The sequence below is a fragment of the Mucor velutinosus genome, assembly GCF_035048745.1.
Source record: "Mucor velutinosus strain NIH1002 chromosome Unknown tig00001572, whole genome shotgun sequence".
NCBI lineage: Eukaryota > Fungi > Mucoromycota > Mucoromycetes > Mucorales > Mucoraceae > Mucor > Mucor velutinosus.
In genome coordinates, this window is record NW_027041898.1 from 286,827 (window position 1) to 305,982 (window position 19,156).

A 19,156-nucleotide genomic window follows, 5' to 3' on the forward strand; every position below is an offset into this window, starting at 1 on the left:
GGAGCTTTACCTAATGGAGGAGTCTTTTGCAATGACAATATCTCAAAAAAGTCGCTGTAGGCTTTACACAAGTCCTGTATTTATTTATGACCAGCTTTATGTCGCCATCTTATTAAGAGCATCAGCAGCAGTGAAAGATATGACAATTCTATTATCAGAAAATAGAGTTTGTGGTGTACAAATGCTGTATAAAAGCTGGATTTTCTTTCACATTGCCCCAATAATAGGCTTCGTTTGATATCAGTGTAAGCAAAAAGGATGCTGAGGGAGACATCTCCTCTCCTCCTCCTGGTGGCTCTAATATAACCCTTTTTTTTTTTTTTTTTTTTTTTTTTTTTACTAATAATAAATTGCTTAGAATCTACTTGATATACCAAAATTTTATTATATCTGATTTAAAATGTCTTTGGTGAGAGCTCTCAGGGCGACGCCGGCATTGAGCGTAGCGAGATAGATCGGCTAGTCATTTCTATACTAAAATTGCAAGAATGCGTTTCCTACCTACATCCATCGCTTTTAATTGAAACATGTAGTTCAAGCGAGCTGACCAAACGTGTTTGTAGACAAATGATCTCTCAAAAACAGACAGTGATATCTTAGATTTTGTACTTTGAGCGCGCAACAGGAATTGCTTGATCTTGGATAAAGTGCGATACGGCGTTTGAATACATCAGATCATCAGATAACCCTAATTGTAACTGTAATTGCAGTATATGTCAAGTTAACGAATGCAGTGGCTCACTTTTGTATAAGACTGAAAGCCATTCAAGAGAACACTTTGAATAAACACTGTATAAATTTGAAAAAAGAAGTGCAAGTGAAATTTTCTGTAGATACCTCCAGTAGTATAGATATGCTATGGTATGGGTGCGGTTACCATAAAGTGTACAAGAGGCGGGGAGATACACCCATCGGGTCTTAACAAATGTCTAAAACTAGCGAAGCACGACATTTCTTGGGTTTCATTTATACTACCCGAATCGCTGTAGCGTATTTAGGTACATGTTGGCTCATTATGTCATGTTATGATCTACCCGTATGATGGCAAAAATCAGAAGCGAATGCACAGATATTGCCTTTCATTAGAAAAAAAAAGCAAGCTAATATGGAAAAGAGTATGGTTTCTACATTTAAGGAACACATTCATTTCGAAATCATAAAAGATTTACTCAGCTACCGCGCAAATCTAAAATATGCTTTGAATTTATTTATTCAATATCATGGCAACAGGATTCAGTAATCCTAAAATGTCGTACATTATATTTTGCCAAGGATCTTGCCCAACTGGGCCAGCATCATCTGGATAAGCTGTATACCATGGAGATATCCTTATATTGATTTAAGCACAAGTAATGTGCAGATCAGAAATATTTTGAATTATAATTGGTGGTTTTATTAGAATTTTAAGTTATATATATAAACAGAGTATGTAGGTATAAGGAAATCCAACATAGATCTATATGTCAAAATTCATTATTTACATTTACAAAGTAACAGAGAGAAAGAGATGGGGAGTTTTGTGTAGAATGGAGAAATTTAAGAAGCAAGTGGGGAGGGGGGGGGGGGAGAGATAAGGACAAGATTAGTTTTTCTAGAATTAAATATATAATACAACAATATAAACGGGTAAGAGTAACAGAGTCTTTTAGAATTCAAAGAGTTCATTATGAGGTTCAAATCCTCGAATAACCGATTGATTCACGACTTCACGAGTAAATGGTGTAGAGCCACAAGCATGGGTGAATACTCTACGGTTGCCATTGACTGTCTTGATTCGGTCCATCTCCTCAGCAATGGGTGGTCTAGCTCCATAAATTACCTTGAAGCCTTCAAACTGGTCTAGTGGGCTGATACCTTCCTTTTCTCTTGTAATGTATATAGTGACAGACAAACGGATAGGCGAAACAGCATTCTTGCATCTTTCGGACCAGTAGCTGAACATATCCATATATACAGGGACCTCATCTAAATAAACAAGTTAGCCTATGCAGGAAAATGTATACAAGAGGGCACTTACCAGTGATTCTAACAGCCCAAATCAAGTAAATATGATCTGTAGTCATCGTACGCAAACCCACAGACTTTTTGTCAATAATATCCTTGATTACACACATGGCAGGGGTGACACCTACACCAGTGGCGAAGAATGCGGCCACTGGGAAATCTTGTACTTGCAACTGTGGGCCAAAGGGTCCGTCAATGTAGACTTTGAGTTTGTCATTAGCTGCAGCTGCTTTCAAGAGATCACTTGTCTTGGTACCCAAAGCTTTGATGTGGAAAGAAGCCATTAATTTGGTTTGTTTGTTCATAACACCATTACCGCGACGACGTAGACTAGAGCAATCAGACATAGAGCTAACATCAGTCAGACTTTCAGTGGGGGAGGAGGCATGCTTCTTCTTTTCATCGAGGTCAGCTGCTTCTGTCTTTTCATTAGTGTTGCTGCTGGCAAGCACGCGTTCTTCAATACCACTATCACTTGAATCATTAACGCGGAAAATTTCAGAGATAGTGAAAGGATGCCAGTTGGCGTATTCCCAGAGCTTCTTGCCATTGATAACAAAAGCAGCAAAGATGTATTGACCAGGCTTGGCGTTTTTGAGAGTTTTTTGTTCATACAAGACGCGTACGATACCATCTTGAGTAGCAGTTTGAGCAGCTACTTGATCTACGCGTACCATGGTGGGCCTGACACACCAAGACTGGTATGTTCGGATCGTACGATCAGCGAACCAGAGAATGACGGCAGGGATAAAGAAGGCGAAACAGGTCGTTTCGTGCCAGCAGGAAAAGATAATGGCGACGATGAGACACACTACATGGCAATAATAGAACACTTCAAAGTAGTTGCGACGAATGTACTCGAGTGAAGAAGCAAACATGATCAAGAAACCCAACATGGCAATAGTGCCGGTAGTTTGTTCGGTGTCTCTGAAAAGAGCGTCTTTAACGACAAAATTCTTTTGATAACCCTTGATGCTATTTTGAAATGGGAGAAAAGGTGAGATGTCAAGTTTGAATGAATACACCGAAAAGCAACTTACATACGCCACACAAAATGAGGCATGAATTCAGCAAGACCAATGCGAGCAACAATACGATGGAATGGAATCAATTCCTCAAAGGTCAAACCAGACATTTTAGGTAAGAGGGAGTTTCTTTGAGCGAGGAAAAAAACGAAGCCCCAATTAGCCATACCAACAAAGGCAGCACGACGATCCATTTGGCCGATAGCAGGAAGAATGTAGGGACCTGTCATTGCAAAGGGAGCAAACAAGCAAAAGAGCACATTCAAGATACAAAACAAGGTGATGCCGATGATATGCTTGACAGGGAACATCTCAGTGCTGTAGGGGATACGAACGACATAATCAAGACGGTTCCAATATTTCACCAAGGGCAATTCTGTTACTACATTATCTTCTTTACCAGCAATTCTGCTCTTTCTAATTCGATAAATACGAATTCGATTCAATTGATAGCCAATACAGTAAAGAGCAAAGAGAGCCCACCAAAAGAAGGTATAAGTTAAACCGGCAACAAAGAAATTACTGGTTGTTCTAATAGAAAAAGCCTCATCTTCTTGAGCCATTGTATGTATGTATGTATGTAAAGTTTGGATATATAGAATGAAGGAAAGGCAAAAAAGAAGAGAAAACAAGCAAGGATTGACAAGCGATGATAGCCTCTTTATATATAAAGACCCATAAACAGAGAAATTTAAACAGCCAATCGTTGAAAGGGTTTCATAGATCAAAATTATCTGATTTTAGTCATTTTATCAGATGGATTCCCTTTGGGTACTCGTTTATATTTTTAGTTTGACCAAAAAAGAATGATTTCAATGTAGGACCCGGTATTCTCGCTGTAGTAACAAGGATCCCTCCTTCTTACTCCATTCCCCGCTTTAAATTAGAAGACTACGGATGATCTGTATATTGAAAAAAAAAAAGACATTGATTTTGTGCATCACGTTTCTTGTTAGACTGCTGCTTCTCATTTCTTGAGCATGATCTGCGCATTGCTTTTTTCTGATCTGAATTCCTTGATCTGCTAGAAGATGTTCATTTTGGTCATCTACAATTATTTAATACATTTGATTTCAGTAGTCCACGGAATTATCAGATTCTTCTTTTCTTGAAATTCAAAACCCCACCCGGGGAGATCTTTTTCGTAATATGTCCTTGAATGGCATTCATAGCAAGGTGTATTCATTACATCTTGGCCCTGCTTTCTAGTACTTTCCTGATCTGATAGTCGTGAGCCAAGTAAAACGTACAGCGAAAATTAATGGATTTATTATGCTACATGCTAGCTGGATACATTTACATGCAGTATTGAATTGGCATTATATAATGACAAAAAGAAATCAAGCAAGGTTTATACGGAGCTCACAATACATTTTATCAGATGTCGCTATGATTGGTGGTGTGATACGTACATATCGGAATCAAATGGATCTATCATCATCAAGTGTATGTATTGTGAGGAAATGTATTAATCTGGTAAATTGTTTTATCTAAGGTTTGATGTGAAGAGAGTTTTTTTTTTTTTTTCCTCTGGTCTTGCATCTATCTTTTTTCATGAGTCTGTTGTACAAAACAAAAAGACTCCAACAATAAGGTGGAGGTAGAGATGCAAAGAAAGAAGATTCATCCTACCACATTAATACTCACAATCCTGGTTTCAAATCCATGCTCAGACCAATAAAGCATGCAGCAATGTTGGTTTGCATCAAGTTTAATAATTGCACCCAGAAGACGAGAATGAGAGAAATAGATTGACATGATAATGAAATCTGGTTCATTCTGTGTAATAATGTACCATCAAGCGGTACAACGTTGTACTTGGGCACCAGGTTTCCAAATACAGATTTTGAATTCCTTATTAGTTCAAGAAGTACCTTGCAAATAATCAGATTGTTTGATTTGTGTGGTTAGTACAAATTTATTTTATAGATGGCTCCCACATTTGAAAAAGATCTGATAACTACCAACAGCTACGATTCTATTTAAAGCGCCGTCAAGTATGTGCATGCTAAATCATTTGGCATCTCCATTTGAAAAAAAAAAAAAAAAAAATATTAGACTTGTTCACGATTTGATCATGATGCCGATGATCACCGTTTCAAGTAGATTGATTTTTAACCGTATCACCTATGGATAAACGGGTTCCATCAAAAAACACCCCTCCAAACAAAATATGAGCTCATTTTATTTGCTTGTACATTATTTAAAGAGGAAAAGAGATGTGGATGATCAGTTCCCCAGATGGCTCTCATTTTGATCGTCTCCCATATACACATCCCCGGAATCATGTTGGTACTACAAGCTTGCCTTGTCTATATGGAGACGGTATGTCTCATCATAAACGTTTGGCCATTTAACCGTCTGCGTGCAATAAGCTCTTTATAGAGCAATCTACATTACTCTATTGATGTACACCACATTTAGCCTTTTATTATCACATAATAGCTCTTTATACGCAGCTGTCGCTGCAATGTCGTCTCTTTCAAGTTGCCTTATGACTGTATCTCGAGAAATAAAAAAAAAAGCATACGAGCAAATAGCATACCAAGATTACCTCTTAATGCTTGAAAATCTGTAAAACACAGTGAAATTTGGACACATTCGGGCCTTATTTTCTCGTGTCAAAAGCTGTTATAGATCGTCAGAATAGTACCAAACAATTGCTCTCATCTGGCAGTTACTTTCTGACACCTTTGCTCAACTTTTTGGAGATCAAAAAAACACGACCGAAATTCGACCAAAAAGCATGAGGTATCCCCTCATGGTTTTCATTGAAAACCAAACGATCGCGTTTTTGATCTTGATAACGGAGACTTTTACTATGGTATGTATTACATCAAAATGTTTCTATCGATCTAACGTAACCACTGAAATCATCTTTGTGGGGCTTTGATACGTAAAATTTCGACATTTTGGCCAGAAACCTCTTTTCATATCTTTATAAATTGCTCAGTAAGTTTATTCAAAACATCTATCTTACTTGATACCATTAGATGCGCCTCGAAAAGTACTTTAAGAAAGCTTAGAAGAGGAGACCAAATCGCCGCAACTTTTATAGTCTAATTTTGCAAAATAGGTCGAATTAAATGCAAAAAGCTTGAAAATCGACAAATCGGAGGAGAATGCTAAGCGAGAATTAAACCGGGTTTGGCGGGAGGCCGCTAGCAACAACAATTGCGTAGGTAAATAATGCTTTTGATGAAGGCTGATCAAAAGTAGATCACGTATTGCAAGATAGTACTATAATAGCTAGAGTATGCTGCATATTTATATATATTCCATATATTTAATTGTGCAAGATTGCCCCCCAAATGTGATGAAATACAATATGATGCGTTTGATGCTCTTGGTAGAAGCAATGTGAGTTGAAATTTATGTGTTAGATCAGCGAAGCTATACAATGTATTATCAAACAGTTAGCCAATATTGACGAGCCATCAAGGAGCATACAGTCAAACGTGAGCTAGGATTATTCCAAGCTTATACACTCGATACGAATTAGTCACCGAAATGGTCACTGTTTGTTTTTATTTTTAAGAAATTCGAAAACCCCAATACATGTTTGAATGCTTCAAAATCATAGATCTCACTACTTAACCGAATTTAAAATTTTAAATGAGTATACATCAGGATCAGGTCAATTGACAAGCCAAATCTCGTCTTTCAGAATGGCAAATTGGTGGTATAGTAAACTGCCACAAAGTAGGTGTCAAAGAAAGTATGATCTGCAAGACCATGAACCTGTCCCCGTCTACGGTAAGCACCGTGATCAAGAGGGCAGGTTCTAAAGGCACCGGATTGCTTCCAAAACGTTCTGGAGCACCATTGAAGATGGATAATAGAGATCAGAGAGGCTCGCACGTTAGCTTCGCTCTGCACCGTTGTTACCAATGAAGAACCATCTGAAGTTATGGTGTGACGCCAGCCCATCGATTTCAATGGATACGTTCAGGAAGTGTAAAAAGCTGATTGACTTTCAATCATATAAGACTGCACACAAACCAGCATTGGCACCTGAGCACAAGCTGAAAAGACTCTCCTGGTGCTTGGACAAAGTCGGATGGGGGGCCAGAACAGTGGAGAAAGGTTGTTTGATCCGATGAGTCCAAATTCATGGAGAAGCGAATTGAGAGCAAGAGGCATCGCATTGATAATGCAGAACAATTGCTTGCGTGTATCCATGAGGAGTGGAATAACTTGGATCTTGATCTGGCGGAGAGATTAGTTGCAAGTATGCCATCTAGACGTCAAGCTGCAATAAATGCAAGAGGCGAAATAACACGCTACTAAAAGCATTGAATATAAATAAAATACTATTGTAAATATCATATATCCAAATTTCATGTACTTCTTACGGTATTTTATTAATGATGATTTGATGTCAAAGATCAATGAATTATTTGATGAAAAAAAAAAAAAATTGAACTCAGTTACGGTGACTAATTCGTATCGAGTGTATTTGGCACTATGCACCTCAATAATTTGACAGATCTTATATATTTGTCTGTTGCAAAGTAACATGAACTAGACAGTGTGTCGATCTTGGTCAAATCCTACTCTGCAGCAAATACACAGCTACGGCGTTCAAGCGCAACTTGAAGTGCTCAAATTGACATTGCAATCAGGATTCCAAAAAGACCAAAAAATGAACACCCCTTTGTCCACAACTGACGCGAACGATCCTGGTCTACACTGTACTCAGTGTACTATGTGCCATGCTTTCAATTGAGGCCTCAAAAGGGATTTAAAGAGAAATCACAGTATCTTTTGACCAAAAAAAAGATGAAACGAATTGAAATTATATACAATACACAGACATTCATGATGAAATGTGTAAAGTGCCTCACCATTACATGTCTTCCATACCAACAGATGGCATGTATGACACATGTACACATTTTATTGCAACTACTGTCACTGATCAGTCTATTGGGTGAGTGCAGCCTTCTTCTTCTTGTTATTCTTCTTCTTCTTCTTGTTGGGTGATGTGCTGGAAGTTGTTTGTTGACCTTGTTCTAAAGGTCGTTTGCTTGATTCTGAAGAAGCAGAAGATTTTCTAATAAAACAGGAAACAAAGAAGCCGTTTGTCAAGTCTTCAGCAGGAATAGTACGCACTAAACGGTCAGCAAGATCTGTACAGTGATGTAACGTGTAAGTAAATTAGGCTTTTCGTTCGACAGCTACAAGCACTCACCTTTGTTACCATTGATCTCTGCTGGGATACCACGTCTCTCCCAAGTAGGTAACACGCTGTCTCTTTCAGCCAACTCAAACTCGGGGTTATTCTTGAGGATTGCTTTCACCACATGCTCGTTCTCGTCAGGGTGAATTGAACAAGTTGAATATACAATACGTTTAGCCTTAGGAACTGTTTGGCAAGAATAAGCACACATTGGTCATTGCCACAAACAAAAAAAAAAAGCCTTCTCTACTTACATTTCATAGCATGTTGAATAATGGATATTTGGAAATCAGATAAATTCTTTAATCTCTCTTCCTGTGTCTGACCATTGGCATCTTTGCCATCATCTACTCATATCATTAGCAATGATACCATTGTAATGCAAACGTGGTGTCGCTACTTACTCTCTTTCTCATCCTCATCATCCACAAGATGATCCAATCGGCTGATGATACCAGATCCAGAACAAGAAGGATCCAATAAGAGATATTCTACATTGGCGAATTGAGCGTCTTCAGGATTGGTTTCAAGAAACGAGCCATGCACAGGTGTAATATCTAAAATGCAACTGAATAAGTGATCTGATCTCTTGGATGGTCAACATCTGACATGACACATACTTTTACATCCAGCTTTGTTGGTCAATTTCTTCAATAACTCCAAGCGTCTGGAATCCAGATCAAAAGCCCAGATTTTGCCTGTATTCTTCATCAATGCAGAGAGATGCGAGGTCTTGTTTCCTGGTGCAGCACAAGCGTCGATAGCATGAGCACCCTGAGGAGCTTGACACACATGAGCAGGAAAACATGATGCTTTGTCCTATGCATACATTTAACATTGAGTTGATTTGATCCTTATTACTGCTCTCCAACAGCGTACCTGTAAGATGATGTTGCCTGAAACGTATAATGGATGGGCATGAAAATCGGTCTTTTGATGAAAGATAAGCATGTCATGGAGATGACGGTCGATACAGAATTCTTTGAGTCTACAATCGAGAGATGAGTACTTTTGCCCAGGCGGTAATACAGTCCATCTTACTTCAATTCACGCAAATCCTCAGGGCAATCAACCAATGTATATCCTTCATTCTGAAAGCTCTTGATGGCTTTTTGTACAGTTAATTTGTGTTCATTGACTCGAGCATATCTAGGAATCAATACTGTCATGCAGTCAGATAAGCTTCAGCCGAGTATTATACCTAAATGCCCACGCATTACCTGCATCCTTTACTTTCTGACTCACTAAATCTTCATCCGAAGTTGCTCCTCTCTTGATCTTGATCTTGATCAATTCTGATTTGAGTCTCGCTTGATGGCGCATCACACATTGTTTCAATGGTACATCATTGCGAACTGTAATTCCTCTTTTTGTGAATAGTAAATCATGGATCAAAACGAGTGCAAGTGATCTTTTGAGCTGGTTGTGAATGGATGTTGGTATAATGATACGAGATAGATATATTGTACGCACCTTCTTCTCAACCTCACAGATCTTGGATGCATCAATGAGCTCATTTAAGACTTGCTTGTCTAATCTTTCGGGTTGGTAACTGACTGTAACGTTACAAATCTCTCATATTCTTACATTTCAAAGTCTCGCAAACGAGAGCATACATCTTCTTCTTGTCCCAGACTTTAGGATCACCGATGATCAAGCCCTTAATAGTGCCTTCGTGTCTTGCTAATTTGTCGAGAATTCGACCAGCATGTTGATAAAAGTTCATGATGTTGAAAAGATGTGGTTTGATGTATTTTTGGATGGAAGCTTTTTTTCTGCTTGATGTAATGTGACCATTTATCGTCTGATGAGCCCTCAAATTCATGCTGATTTGGAGAGATGTCAATAATTTATTACAGTACAGGTTTCTAATCAATAAAGATGGTATAAATGAGCCCTCCCAGAGCAGCACCAAAGATAGGAGCCAGCATGGGCACAAATGCATAGAAATGATGTACGCTAAACACCTCAAACCCCCAGCCAGCAACAGCAGTAAATAAGCGAGGACCTAAATCACGAGCAGGATTCAACGAGAAACCGGATGTATAACCTAAACCTAGGCAAATTGTCATTACGCCCACTGAAATCATGATGCCCTGAGCAGTGCGAAATGGCAGGTTGTTGGGATGTCCTGAGGTCATGATGACAAGCAACAGCAATGCGGTACCGATAATCTCAGAGGCAGCAGCTGAAGCAATGCCAACATACAATGGAGGGTATGTACCAAAGATACCGGCAGTGCCTAATTCACCTAGAATATGACGCTGGCCGTGATCAAATTGTGTGATGGCGGGTTCAATGATGGTATATAACAAAGCAGCGCCTGCAAAGGCGCCCATGAATTGAGCGGCGAGGTAGGTGGGCACTTTTCTAACGGGAAACCCACTAAAGAGGCAAAACGTGATAGTGACAGCAGGGTTGATGTGAGCACCCTAAATAAAGAAACAAGAAAGATCGTCAGGAGTGAATTTATATAGTGTATGTTAAAAGAGGAGTGCTAAATATAGTGTTTTCTGTAAAATCATGAATTGATTATGCAGATGAAATGAGAATGATGAAAATGGAATCATACTTACAGAAACATGGCCCGATACACAAACAGCAACAAGCACGGCGAGACCTTTTTAGATACGGCAATGAGTTGTTTGTTTGTTTGATCTGTGATGAAAGCCTTTACCTGATCCAAGTGAAGAGGTCAGCCAGGACTTGTTAGGTCCTATCTGAAGCGTTTCTTCGGCAGATATGCCACACGTTAACAAGATGAGAATCATGGTACCTATGAATTCAGCCAGAAATTCTCTGTGCTATAGCATGGCATGAGATACTGGCTACATTGTGTCATTTTATATACTTACTTTTTGCTTGAAATGTCGCAAGTGTGATACAATGGTAGCACAACGAGTTTTGCGAGATGTGTTTAGATCATCTGTGTTATTGTCAATAGTTAGTGAAACTGAGTTGGCATAAGAGGATAACTTTTTGTCTAATGCATTGCTGCCATCGTCATTTGGGTTTGAAATGTAAATATTGGTAATGGTAGGAACGGCAGTAAGTGATGAACGAGTGGATGACATGATGGGATAATAGGGGAAGAGTCAGAGTTGAAATGGTTGTGAAGAGATGAATGAAAAAAAAAAAAAAAAAAAAAAAGAAAAAAAACAAGGGAAAGCGAGATGGGATTTATATATAAAATAAAAAGGGGTAGAAAGAAAGGCAGATAGACATTATGGAGGGGTTCCAGATGATGATAATAGTGCTAGTTTGATTATGCAAAGTAGACAGATTCTTGCCATTAAATTTATTGTTATTATTACCTTGTCGATAAGAAGAGCCACAGGCACTGTTCACAGCGTTATGACGATTTTCCAATCGGTTTTGAATGGAAAGTAATGGGTCTTGTTCAGTTGCAATGTTGTCCTCCTCCAATGTCGATGATGACATTGAGGAATTTGATTTCCATCTTGAAGCCATCTTTTAAAGTTGATCTTTCGTTAAAAAAATGCAATTAAAAAAAAAGTGAGAACAAGAAGAAAAAGAAATCCCATTCTACATGAAATTTATAGCAGCATAGCAAGCCAAACGTGAATGAGGAGAAGGAGGAAGTGTCACATTGATAGTGTATTTTAGTATGCTTTTCTTTACGTCTCCGATATCTAGTTATCTTTAATTGATGGTATCACTCAATTACAGTATGTTTCAAACCCTTATCTGTATCATATATCACCAGATGATGGTCGATTTAACGATTTACTAAAGTATTGACTTAATAACACATCATGTTAAATACTCTTGATTCTTGAGTGAATACAACAAACAAATAATGTGTATATAGATCATGACGATTTTGTACCACCAACATCATTTATTTACTTGTTATACTCTTAACAGTATTCAGGGGCTACTTTTGATATACACCACACGTGCATGCTGGATCGAGATATCACCATTTGACACATATAAAGACCAGAATCATAGCTATAAGACCTGCGCCAAAGAAGAGACTAATAATAATGGCACTAGCTCGTTCCTTTTCCATGGAGTTGACTGATTTTTGTTTGTTGTTGAGAGATTGGAGAGCATCAGTTCATATTATTCTTAGTCTTTTTATATTAATACAAGACAATGAGTCAAATGTGCATGAATGAGTCCATCATTGTTGCTGGTGTTGTTGGGTTTCTTTTTTTTTTTTGCTACAACAAAGAACAGGTTGTACTTTGGTTCCTGAATGCTCCTATTGGGCAAATCAAGTTGTCTGGATTTCAGTGATTCGTAGGGTTTGCTAGCACAAGGTCAACAAGTCATTGCACTATAACTAAATGAACGAATGTACAAAACGTTGAGCCATCCAAAATTGAATTTTAAAATAGTGATGCCCTCGCTTTGAAGATAGCATCATCCTATGCCTTCATTTTGCGAAAAAAAAACGATGCTGTAATTATACTTTAGATTGGATGGGTTGTTGTTGAGAAACAGATGGTTTTCGATTTAAACCAATTTTGAGCAAAACCTTTATACGAAAGCTGGTAAAAACTGCTAATTCCAAGTGATTGCGAGTAATAAATCAATAGATGAGATGTCGGGAAGCATTGTATTTATAATTGCTTGGTTATGGTATGTTTTGTTGCGGTGTGGTATAGCTTCAAAACTATGCTGCACATTTTACGATAAAGGGAAAATCGCTTTGGCATGCCTCATGTTGATGGTAAAGTCTTTATATTAGAACCATCATAGGCCTATTTTGGGGGATTGACGGGCATATAAAGAGGTTCTCAGTCGCTACATCTGCTGTCAAATAATCAAGCAAGGAAAGTGTAAAGTAACGACTGCAAAAATACCAGTGTTTTGACACTATTATCTGTGGATCTGTCAAGTTAACCCACTGTTCCCATTAATTAATTTTTGCTCCCCTGTGTTTGCTCTTCAAAATGAGGCCACATCTGGGCACCTACGATGTTTCCTTTGAAAAGTCGATTTTCCAACCCTCAAATTGGAGTTTACAGCGGCAAAAACACAGATTTCTGTTACAACACAGCAGAAATGTTGGAAACAATACTCGGGCAACCAGGAATATCATCAAGATGCAATATTAATTCCAGTAAAGAGCTAAAAGAAGCCCTAAATTGAGATGATTCTAGCAAACAAGCTTGATTGCACTGCAGAATTGGTATATTTAAATGCATAAAAATAGACATATATATGTTTGCACTGATGCTTGATGTATACTGTAGCATTCTATATAAGCTCTTCATTGGATCAAAAAGAATTACTGAGCTCGTTTGCCACCATAACAAATAAGCTCTCATCATGCAGTCAGAAACAAGTGATGTTTACAATGATTTTCGTCCTTGACGAACCTTTTTTGGTTCCGATTTTCCTCTGGCCTTCGCTGTAAAACTCCAAAATTATGATCTCAAAACAAGATGCTCACTACGTTGTGGCTGGTCCCTAGTTTGTTCATCATTATTTTGTAAATGCATCACTCTACGCAAAAACTCAGATTTTATCAAATAGATAAAGTATATTAGACAAGGCCAACCTTAATCTAAATGAATATACCTGATTTGGTGAATTTGACCTTGTGGCACTGTTAAAAATAGTCGATGCACCATCCAATGGAGGCTTTAATATAACTGTGTGCAAAAAAAATACGATTGTTTGAGAAATGCCAAGACTCGTGCTCTCAACATTTGAGTTTAATCATCATTGGTTGCGCAAGAAAGCAAGGCGCAAACCAGATAGCTATTGCTAAAGGATATCCGCAAATGCTTGAAATAATTTGCTTATAAACAGCAAATTACATCAAGCATCAGCGTTAATGCTAATTGAATGCGCATTCACAAAATGAACATTTCGGGTCATATTATCTAAATTTGTCCATTTGAAATTGCCGCAAAAATAAGCTCATTTGTGTATAAAAATAGCATTATACTTGTGTATGTATGACCAGTAAAAGAATCACTTGGTAAGCACAGGCAATAAGGTATTGTATATAAAAGAGTGATGCTTAGTGTTGGCTAATAGCCTTTTCTTTTCTCTGTTCTTCAACTCTTATCTTTATGTCTGCTCCTTTACCTCCTGGATGGGAAGCTCGTCAAGCTCCCAATGGTCAATAGTAAGTATAGATTAGGCATAACATTAGCATTCGTATCACCTAGCTCACCTGCAAAACGCACAAAAAGTTACTACATTGATCACAACAACCAAACAACCACATGGGAAGACCCACGCCAGAGCAATCGAGGCTACGGTGCTCCACCACCCAACTATGGTAGTTATCCTCAACCCCAACCCCAACAAGGATACACTTCTCCACAAGGCTACAATCAGCAAGGATACCAGCAACCACCGCCTCAAGGATATCCACAACCACCTCAAGGGTATCAGCAGCCACCACCTCAAAATAGCTATCAAGGTTATCCTTCGCCTCAACAACAGGATCAACAAAGAGTGCAGCAGCAGCAGCAACAGCAAAAGCAAAAGCCTGGCATGTCCACCGGTATGAAGGTAGCAGCAGGGCTTGCAGTAGCAGGGCTTGCAGGCTTTGCTATTCACGAAGTAGTTGAGCATGAGGAAAACGAAAATGACCGTATTACTCGTCTTGAGCAAGAAGAGAGAGATGACAGATACAGTGAGTTGATGTCTTGATGCAACTTACAGGATTTCCAATTCATACTTAATATTACAGACGAGAACCGTGGTTATAACCAAGGTTACGGTGGCGGCGGAGGCTATGGCGGTGGCGGATATGGTGGATATAATGAGAGTGGCAATACCACTGTCATCAATGAAGATAATGGCTGGTTTGGTGACAATAAGCAGACAATTATTCAAACAGGTATATTTATCCATTTTTGGGGGGGGGGGTTTTCACTCATGTTGACCGAATGTTATATATATTTAGATCAATACGGCGATACAATCACAACAGAGAGAAAGGATGGCTGGTTTCATGATGAAACAACAGGTACGGTACCAACTTACAAAGAGACGAGTAACATGTATCTGACGAACAATCGATAGTGACTGAAACTGATCGATATGGAAACACTACAGTTGTAAGTTGTGTCTATTCTATGTGAGTGTGCTTTCTTCTCACTAACATTGTAATGTAGCAAGAGGACTCGGATTGGTTTTAAGGAGATGAAGGGTGTCATTCAGCGGAAGCATTGTTTTTTTTTCGCAAGTATTTTGGTATCAAATAAACGTATTGTATTTGATTCAAATGCACTGTGCTATTAAAGCCATGAAAGCTAGATGAAAGAAATGATGTCCATCACACCACAAAGGAAACATCCCTTTCATCTTGACATAACTGACCATGAGACGTGATGGTCTTTATGCTGCATGCACTGCCTTTTCAACGTGCTGTTCAATTGTTGTCCCATTTTGCCATTTGTTCTTGAGAGTGATCATGCAAAAGGAATGTCGTCTATTGGATTCTAATCAAGCTGCTAATCATGCTGCTAATCATGCTGCTCCCTCATCATCCCATTATCAGAACTTTGCTACAACTTGCCGCTATGATGTAGACTGTGGTCCATATATTAATACCGCCAAAAAGCAGCACTAAAAGGTTATCCAAAATTGAACGCATATACTGTAAATCTTGTATATAAATTGGTAAAAAGAGAGCTATTTAATCCATTGATTAGAACTGAATATCATTTTCTCTTTAAAGAAAGTCTTTCATGAATGTCGACCGCATGGTATTGCTCGTGCACAAACTTTGGATTCCAGGTCGTACTACTAGAAACAGCAATCCTCAGAGTCGAAGAGTGATGAACTGGCAAAATGTCGATTGTGATATAACAGAGAGAATGCATGGGCGCAAATGCATCTTGACTAATTCGAACACGAAATTTATCATCCCGGGTAGAGATCGGGATGGAGCACTCTAAAAAAAAAAAAAAAAAAAGTGGATTTAGCAACTGCTGCCTGTATTTACATGTCTAGTAAGGAAACCTTGCCTGCGATTATGTGGAGGCATTCAGGAATTAGAAAGGTTCTCTTAACGCCTGTGATTGGTACATCCTCGCCCTTGTTCAGTATAGTGTATTCAGATTTGTAGAGGTAGCTTGCTTCCCAAGAGTGCTTCAAATCAGAATATATGCCTGGAAGAGCTCTGTACACATTGTGGTGATCGTCCAAAAGCCCATGACAGTATCCATATCTGTTTGTTTCGATCTCCAAACTGATAGAATATGTTGAACTTGATATCTGCTTATAGTTTCCTCTGACAAGATACTGTCTTGTTGCATGATTGCTTTTCTTGTTGACGAAAATAATGGTAAGCTTCCGTTGGCGTATTTGAAAGAGGCTTCTTAGCTTTTCTTCTATATGATTTTCTAGGGAATAAGCGTAATACATGCTGTTGATAGAGTCTGTACTTCCTTTGACGAACAATGTAGAGAGCTGATATAGGCCAAAGTGATTGTTTGAAAGAGTGGTCCCCACAATGGTCTTTGCAATGCTGGAAACTACCGGCTTCAGCCCTGTCTCTAACAACATTCGATGCGTTATCTTGAGAGCACAAGGGCATTCTTTGTCGATTGAAATCAAGTGGCATGTGTCCAGTTCGCCATTTGAAAGAGTGCGTTTGTGCTGGATCTGCATGTGCTCTATTGTGAATAGGTGCTTTCGTTACATATGCTCATCATTCTTACCCAACGATTGATGAAATCCGTCATATTTGCAGTAAAGCATTTATAATGGCCTAATGATAGTACAGTACCTTTGTGCTTTAGGCAATTGCTAGTCAATGCATCCAAATAGCCTTCTATTTCTTTCCGTTGGTAATTCCTCCATAGCGTGTCAGATGTTGCGGCGAATATATCATCCATTTCAACTGTGCTTTCTAGTACAGTGAATAGTTCTGCAGGAGCTCCGGGCGACGGTATTTTGACAACCTTGTTCAGAATAAACTCTATATGTTGCCTACTGATGCTTGCTTGTAGATAAAAAGAGTTCAAAGGCAATAATATACCGTCATCCGCCTGGCTATCATTGAACACAGCTTTGCAGAACAATTCGTTCTGAACCAATGGCGGCAGAAGGGTATTGACCATTTGAGTAATCTTCAATGGCCTCTGTAGTGCACCTTCACGATAAGGCGTCCGATATCGAGTTGTGGTAAAGCTAACCTCCGGCTGTATAATATTCGCTTGCAAGAGCGCTTGTTCAATGAAAAAGCATTGTAAACCGGTTGCAAATGCTCTATCATCACAACTGAGGATTACACTGCGAACTCCATCAGGCGCATTTTTCAAGCCATATTCATCCATTGATTTTTGCAAAAAATCGCATACTGCTCTAGTGTACTGTAGAACATTGGCATCGTGAGTCAAGTCCTTGAGAAAATGGTTAACCTGATAGTCTCTGAGGTTTTGGAGTTGATCACGGTCAAGATCAATACTTGGTATCAGATCACCAATTGTTACTTCTGAAGATCTCTACTTGAATGTGTTATGACTATGTGTGGTTTGTGGCTGCCAAGTTAGTTACCGATGGCCGGTTTGTCTTGCAAAGCGTCTCTATGATCTTGATCCCTATTTGAAGGACTTCAAATTCTGAAACTTCATTTTCCACTGTGAATCCAGATTGCAGCTTGTAGCTGCTCATGATATTTGCTATTTTCTCCTTGATTGCACTTGAAATTGCATCCTCCATTGTGGATAAGTGCATTGATCTGTTACTGAGGATAGAGGGCACAAGCAAGAAATCACTGGATGCTAGTCTTTTGGATACTGCAACCAATTCCTTTGCACATTGATTCTGAAAACATGTTGCCGTGTAGATAATCTTGTCCCCCTGTTTGGTTGGTTGCATGTAAAGCAAAATGTATTTCCCTTCCCTTTCAAAACATCTTGTACCCTTATGAAACATTTGTAAATAGTTGATGTTTGCTTCAATAAATGGTACTAGCATCAACTTGCTTTCACCTTCCTCTGAGGTGACCCATTCAGCCTCCAAAAATAAAGTACGTAGCACGCGTATGTCCCAATCAGCAAGGGCGGGCGGCACAACTATGATTTGACATGTCCGTAATGAGAGACCCGACTTATGAGCTAATGTCATCTTCATGTCCTTGAAATACTTCAAAATAGATGATAGAGCCCGCATTTCAGATGCTGACAGTTGCCCTCTGTCCTTTGAATGCAATTCGAAATATTTCGGAAAGATATCCTTGACAAGCATTACTGGATTTCCATCCACTAAATCATAAGACTTGATCAAGCAAATGCAAATTGAAAATCGTACACCTACACCTAACCTATCGTGTTGGACGTTACATTTATCCAGTCTTGCACTTTGAGCACTTTGTTTGAGCTTCCAAGTAATGTAATATCCCCAGAGCTGTTCACATCTGTCAAATGTTGCGTCAGGATGCAGGCTAAATTAACTCTGGCGGCGCTGACTTACATAAACATACCAGGTAGTCGTATTGTGAGTACCCGAGCAAATTCTCCATCTTGTTCAAAAAAAAAAAAAAAGAAAAAAAAAATGAAAGAAGAAGGCGCATGCGAGAATAGAGCAGCATTCAATATTTTTACTTCACAAGGTGAGATTATGTGCAACAAACATTACGGAACATGGCAAAAATATTTATCAAATGCACTCATACTTTAAGCAAGTACTATTTTTTTTTAGTAGTCCAATACATGAATACAGCATATGTATATATCATGCAACAATGATTGCTGCAGTAAAGTAGCGTACACAAGCACAAAAATCCGGGTGCTTCTCCATTTAGTTGGTTCCACTGGACAAAAGCCACTCTTGATGGATGCAGTGTTACCTATTGGATCGCTGTCCGTTGGTATTTAATTCATGAAACTGCCAGTTATATACATGCACAGCAAAATAAAAGAGTATTTAGGTTTAATTCTAACACTCTTCAACTTACGGTTCCCTTCTTACTAGCTTCAAGAGCATCAACTGCCTTCAT

General features: G+C 38.8%; 5 protein-coding genes across 5 annotated transcripts; 1 reads left to right on the forward strand and 4 right to left on the reverse strand.

Annotated features, from left to right (window-relative positions):
• Positions 1-1,645: 1,645 nt before the first annotated feature.
• Positions 1,646-3,592, reverse strand: ATC70_013139 (uncharacterized protein; the record flags this gene model as incomplete). The annotated part of the gene is made up of 3 exons (XM_064832305.1): positions 1,646-1,965; positions 2,018-2,979; positions 3,045-3,592. 3 exons carry the CDS (start codon positions 3,590-3,592, stop codon positions 1,646-1,648), a joined length of 1,830 nt encoding a protein of 609 aa, XP_064687860.1.
• Positions 3,593-7,955: 4,363 nt separating this feature from the next.
• On the reverse strand, positions 7,956-9,937 carry ATC70_013140 (uncharacterized protein; the record flags this gene model as incomplete). Its single annotated transcript, XM_064832306.1, has 10 exons — positions 7,956-8,161; positions 8,224-8,397; positions 8,466-8,558; positions 8,616-8,768; positions 8,832-9,030; positions 9,091-9,199; positions 9,253-9,373; positions 9,432-9,630; positions 9,685-9,743; positions 9,799-9,937. The coding sequence occupies 10 exons, from the start codon at positions 9,935-9,937 to the stop codon at positions 7,956-7,958; spliced, it is 1,452 nt and encodes a 483-aa protein (XP_064687861.1).
• A 142-nt stretch (positions 9,938-10,079) lies between these two features.
• Positions 10,080-11,682, reverse strand: ATC70_013141 (uncharacterized protein; the record flags this gene model as incomplete). The annotated part of the gene is made up of 5 exons (XM_064832307.1): positions 10,080-10,643; positions 10,788-10,831; positions 10,889-11,015; positions 11,067-11,137; positions 11,526-11,682. The coding sequence occupies 5 exons, from the start codon at positions 11,680-11,682 to the stop codon at positions 10,080-10,082; spliced, it is 963 nt and encodes a 320-aa protein (XP_064687862.1).
• Positions 11,683-14,267: 2,585 nt separating this feature from the next.
• ATC70_013142 (uncharacterized protein) lies at positions 14,268-15,347 on the forward strand (the record flags this gene model as incomplete). The annotated part of the gene is made up of 6 exons (XM_064832308.1): positions 14,268-14,323; positions 14,391-14,839; positions 14,897-15,046; positions 15,113-15,175; positions 15,232-15,266; positions 15,324-15,347. The coding sequence occupies 6 exons, from the start codon at positions 14,268-14,270 to the stop codon at positions 15,345-15,347; spliced, it is 777 nt and encodes a 258-aa protein (XP_064687863.1).
• Positions 15,348-16,152: 805 nt separating this feature from the next.
• On the reverse strand, positions 16,153-18,679 carry ATC70_013143 (uncharacterized protein; the record flags this gene model as incomplete). Its single annotated transcript, XM_064832309.1, has 5 exons — positions 16,153-16,818; positions 16,875-17,660; positions 17,713-18,422; positions 18,482-18,574; positions 18,631-18,679. The coding sequence occupies 5 exons, from the start codon at positions 18,677-18,679 to the stop codon at positions 16,153-16,155; spliced, it is 2,304 nt and encodes a 767-aa protein (XP_064687864.1).
• Between the last annotated feature and the right edge of the window lie 477 nt (positions 18,680-19,156).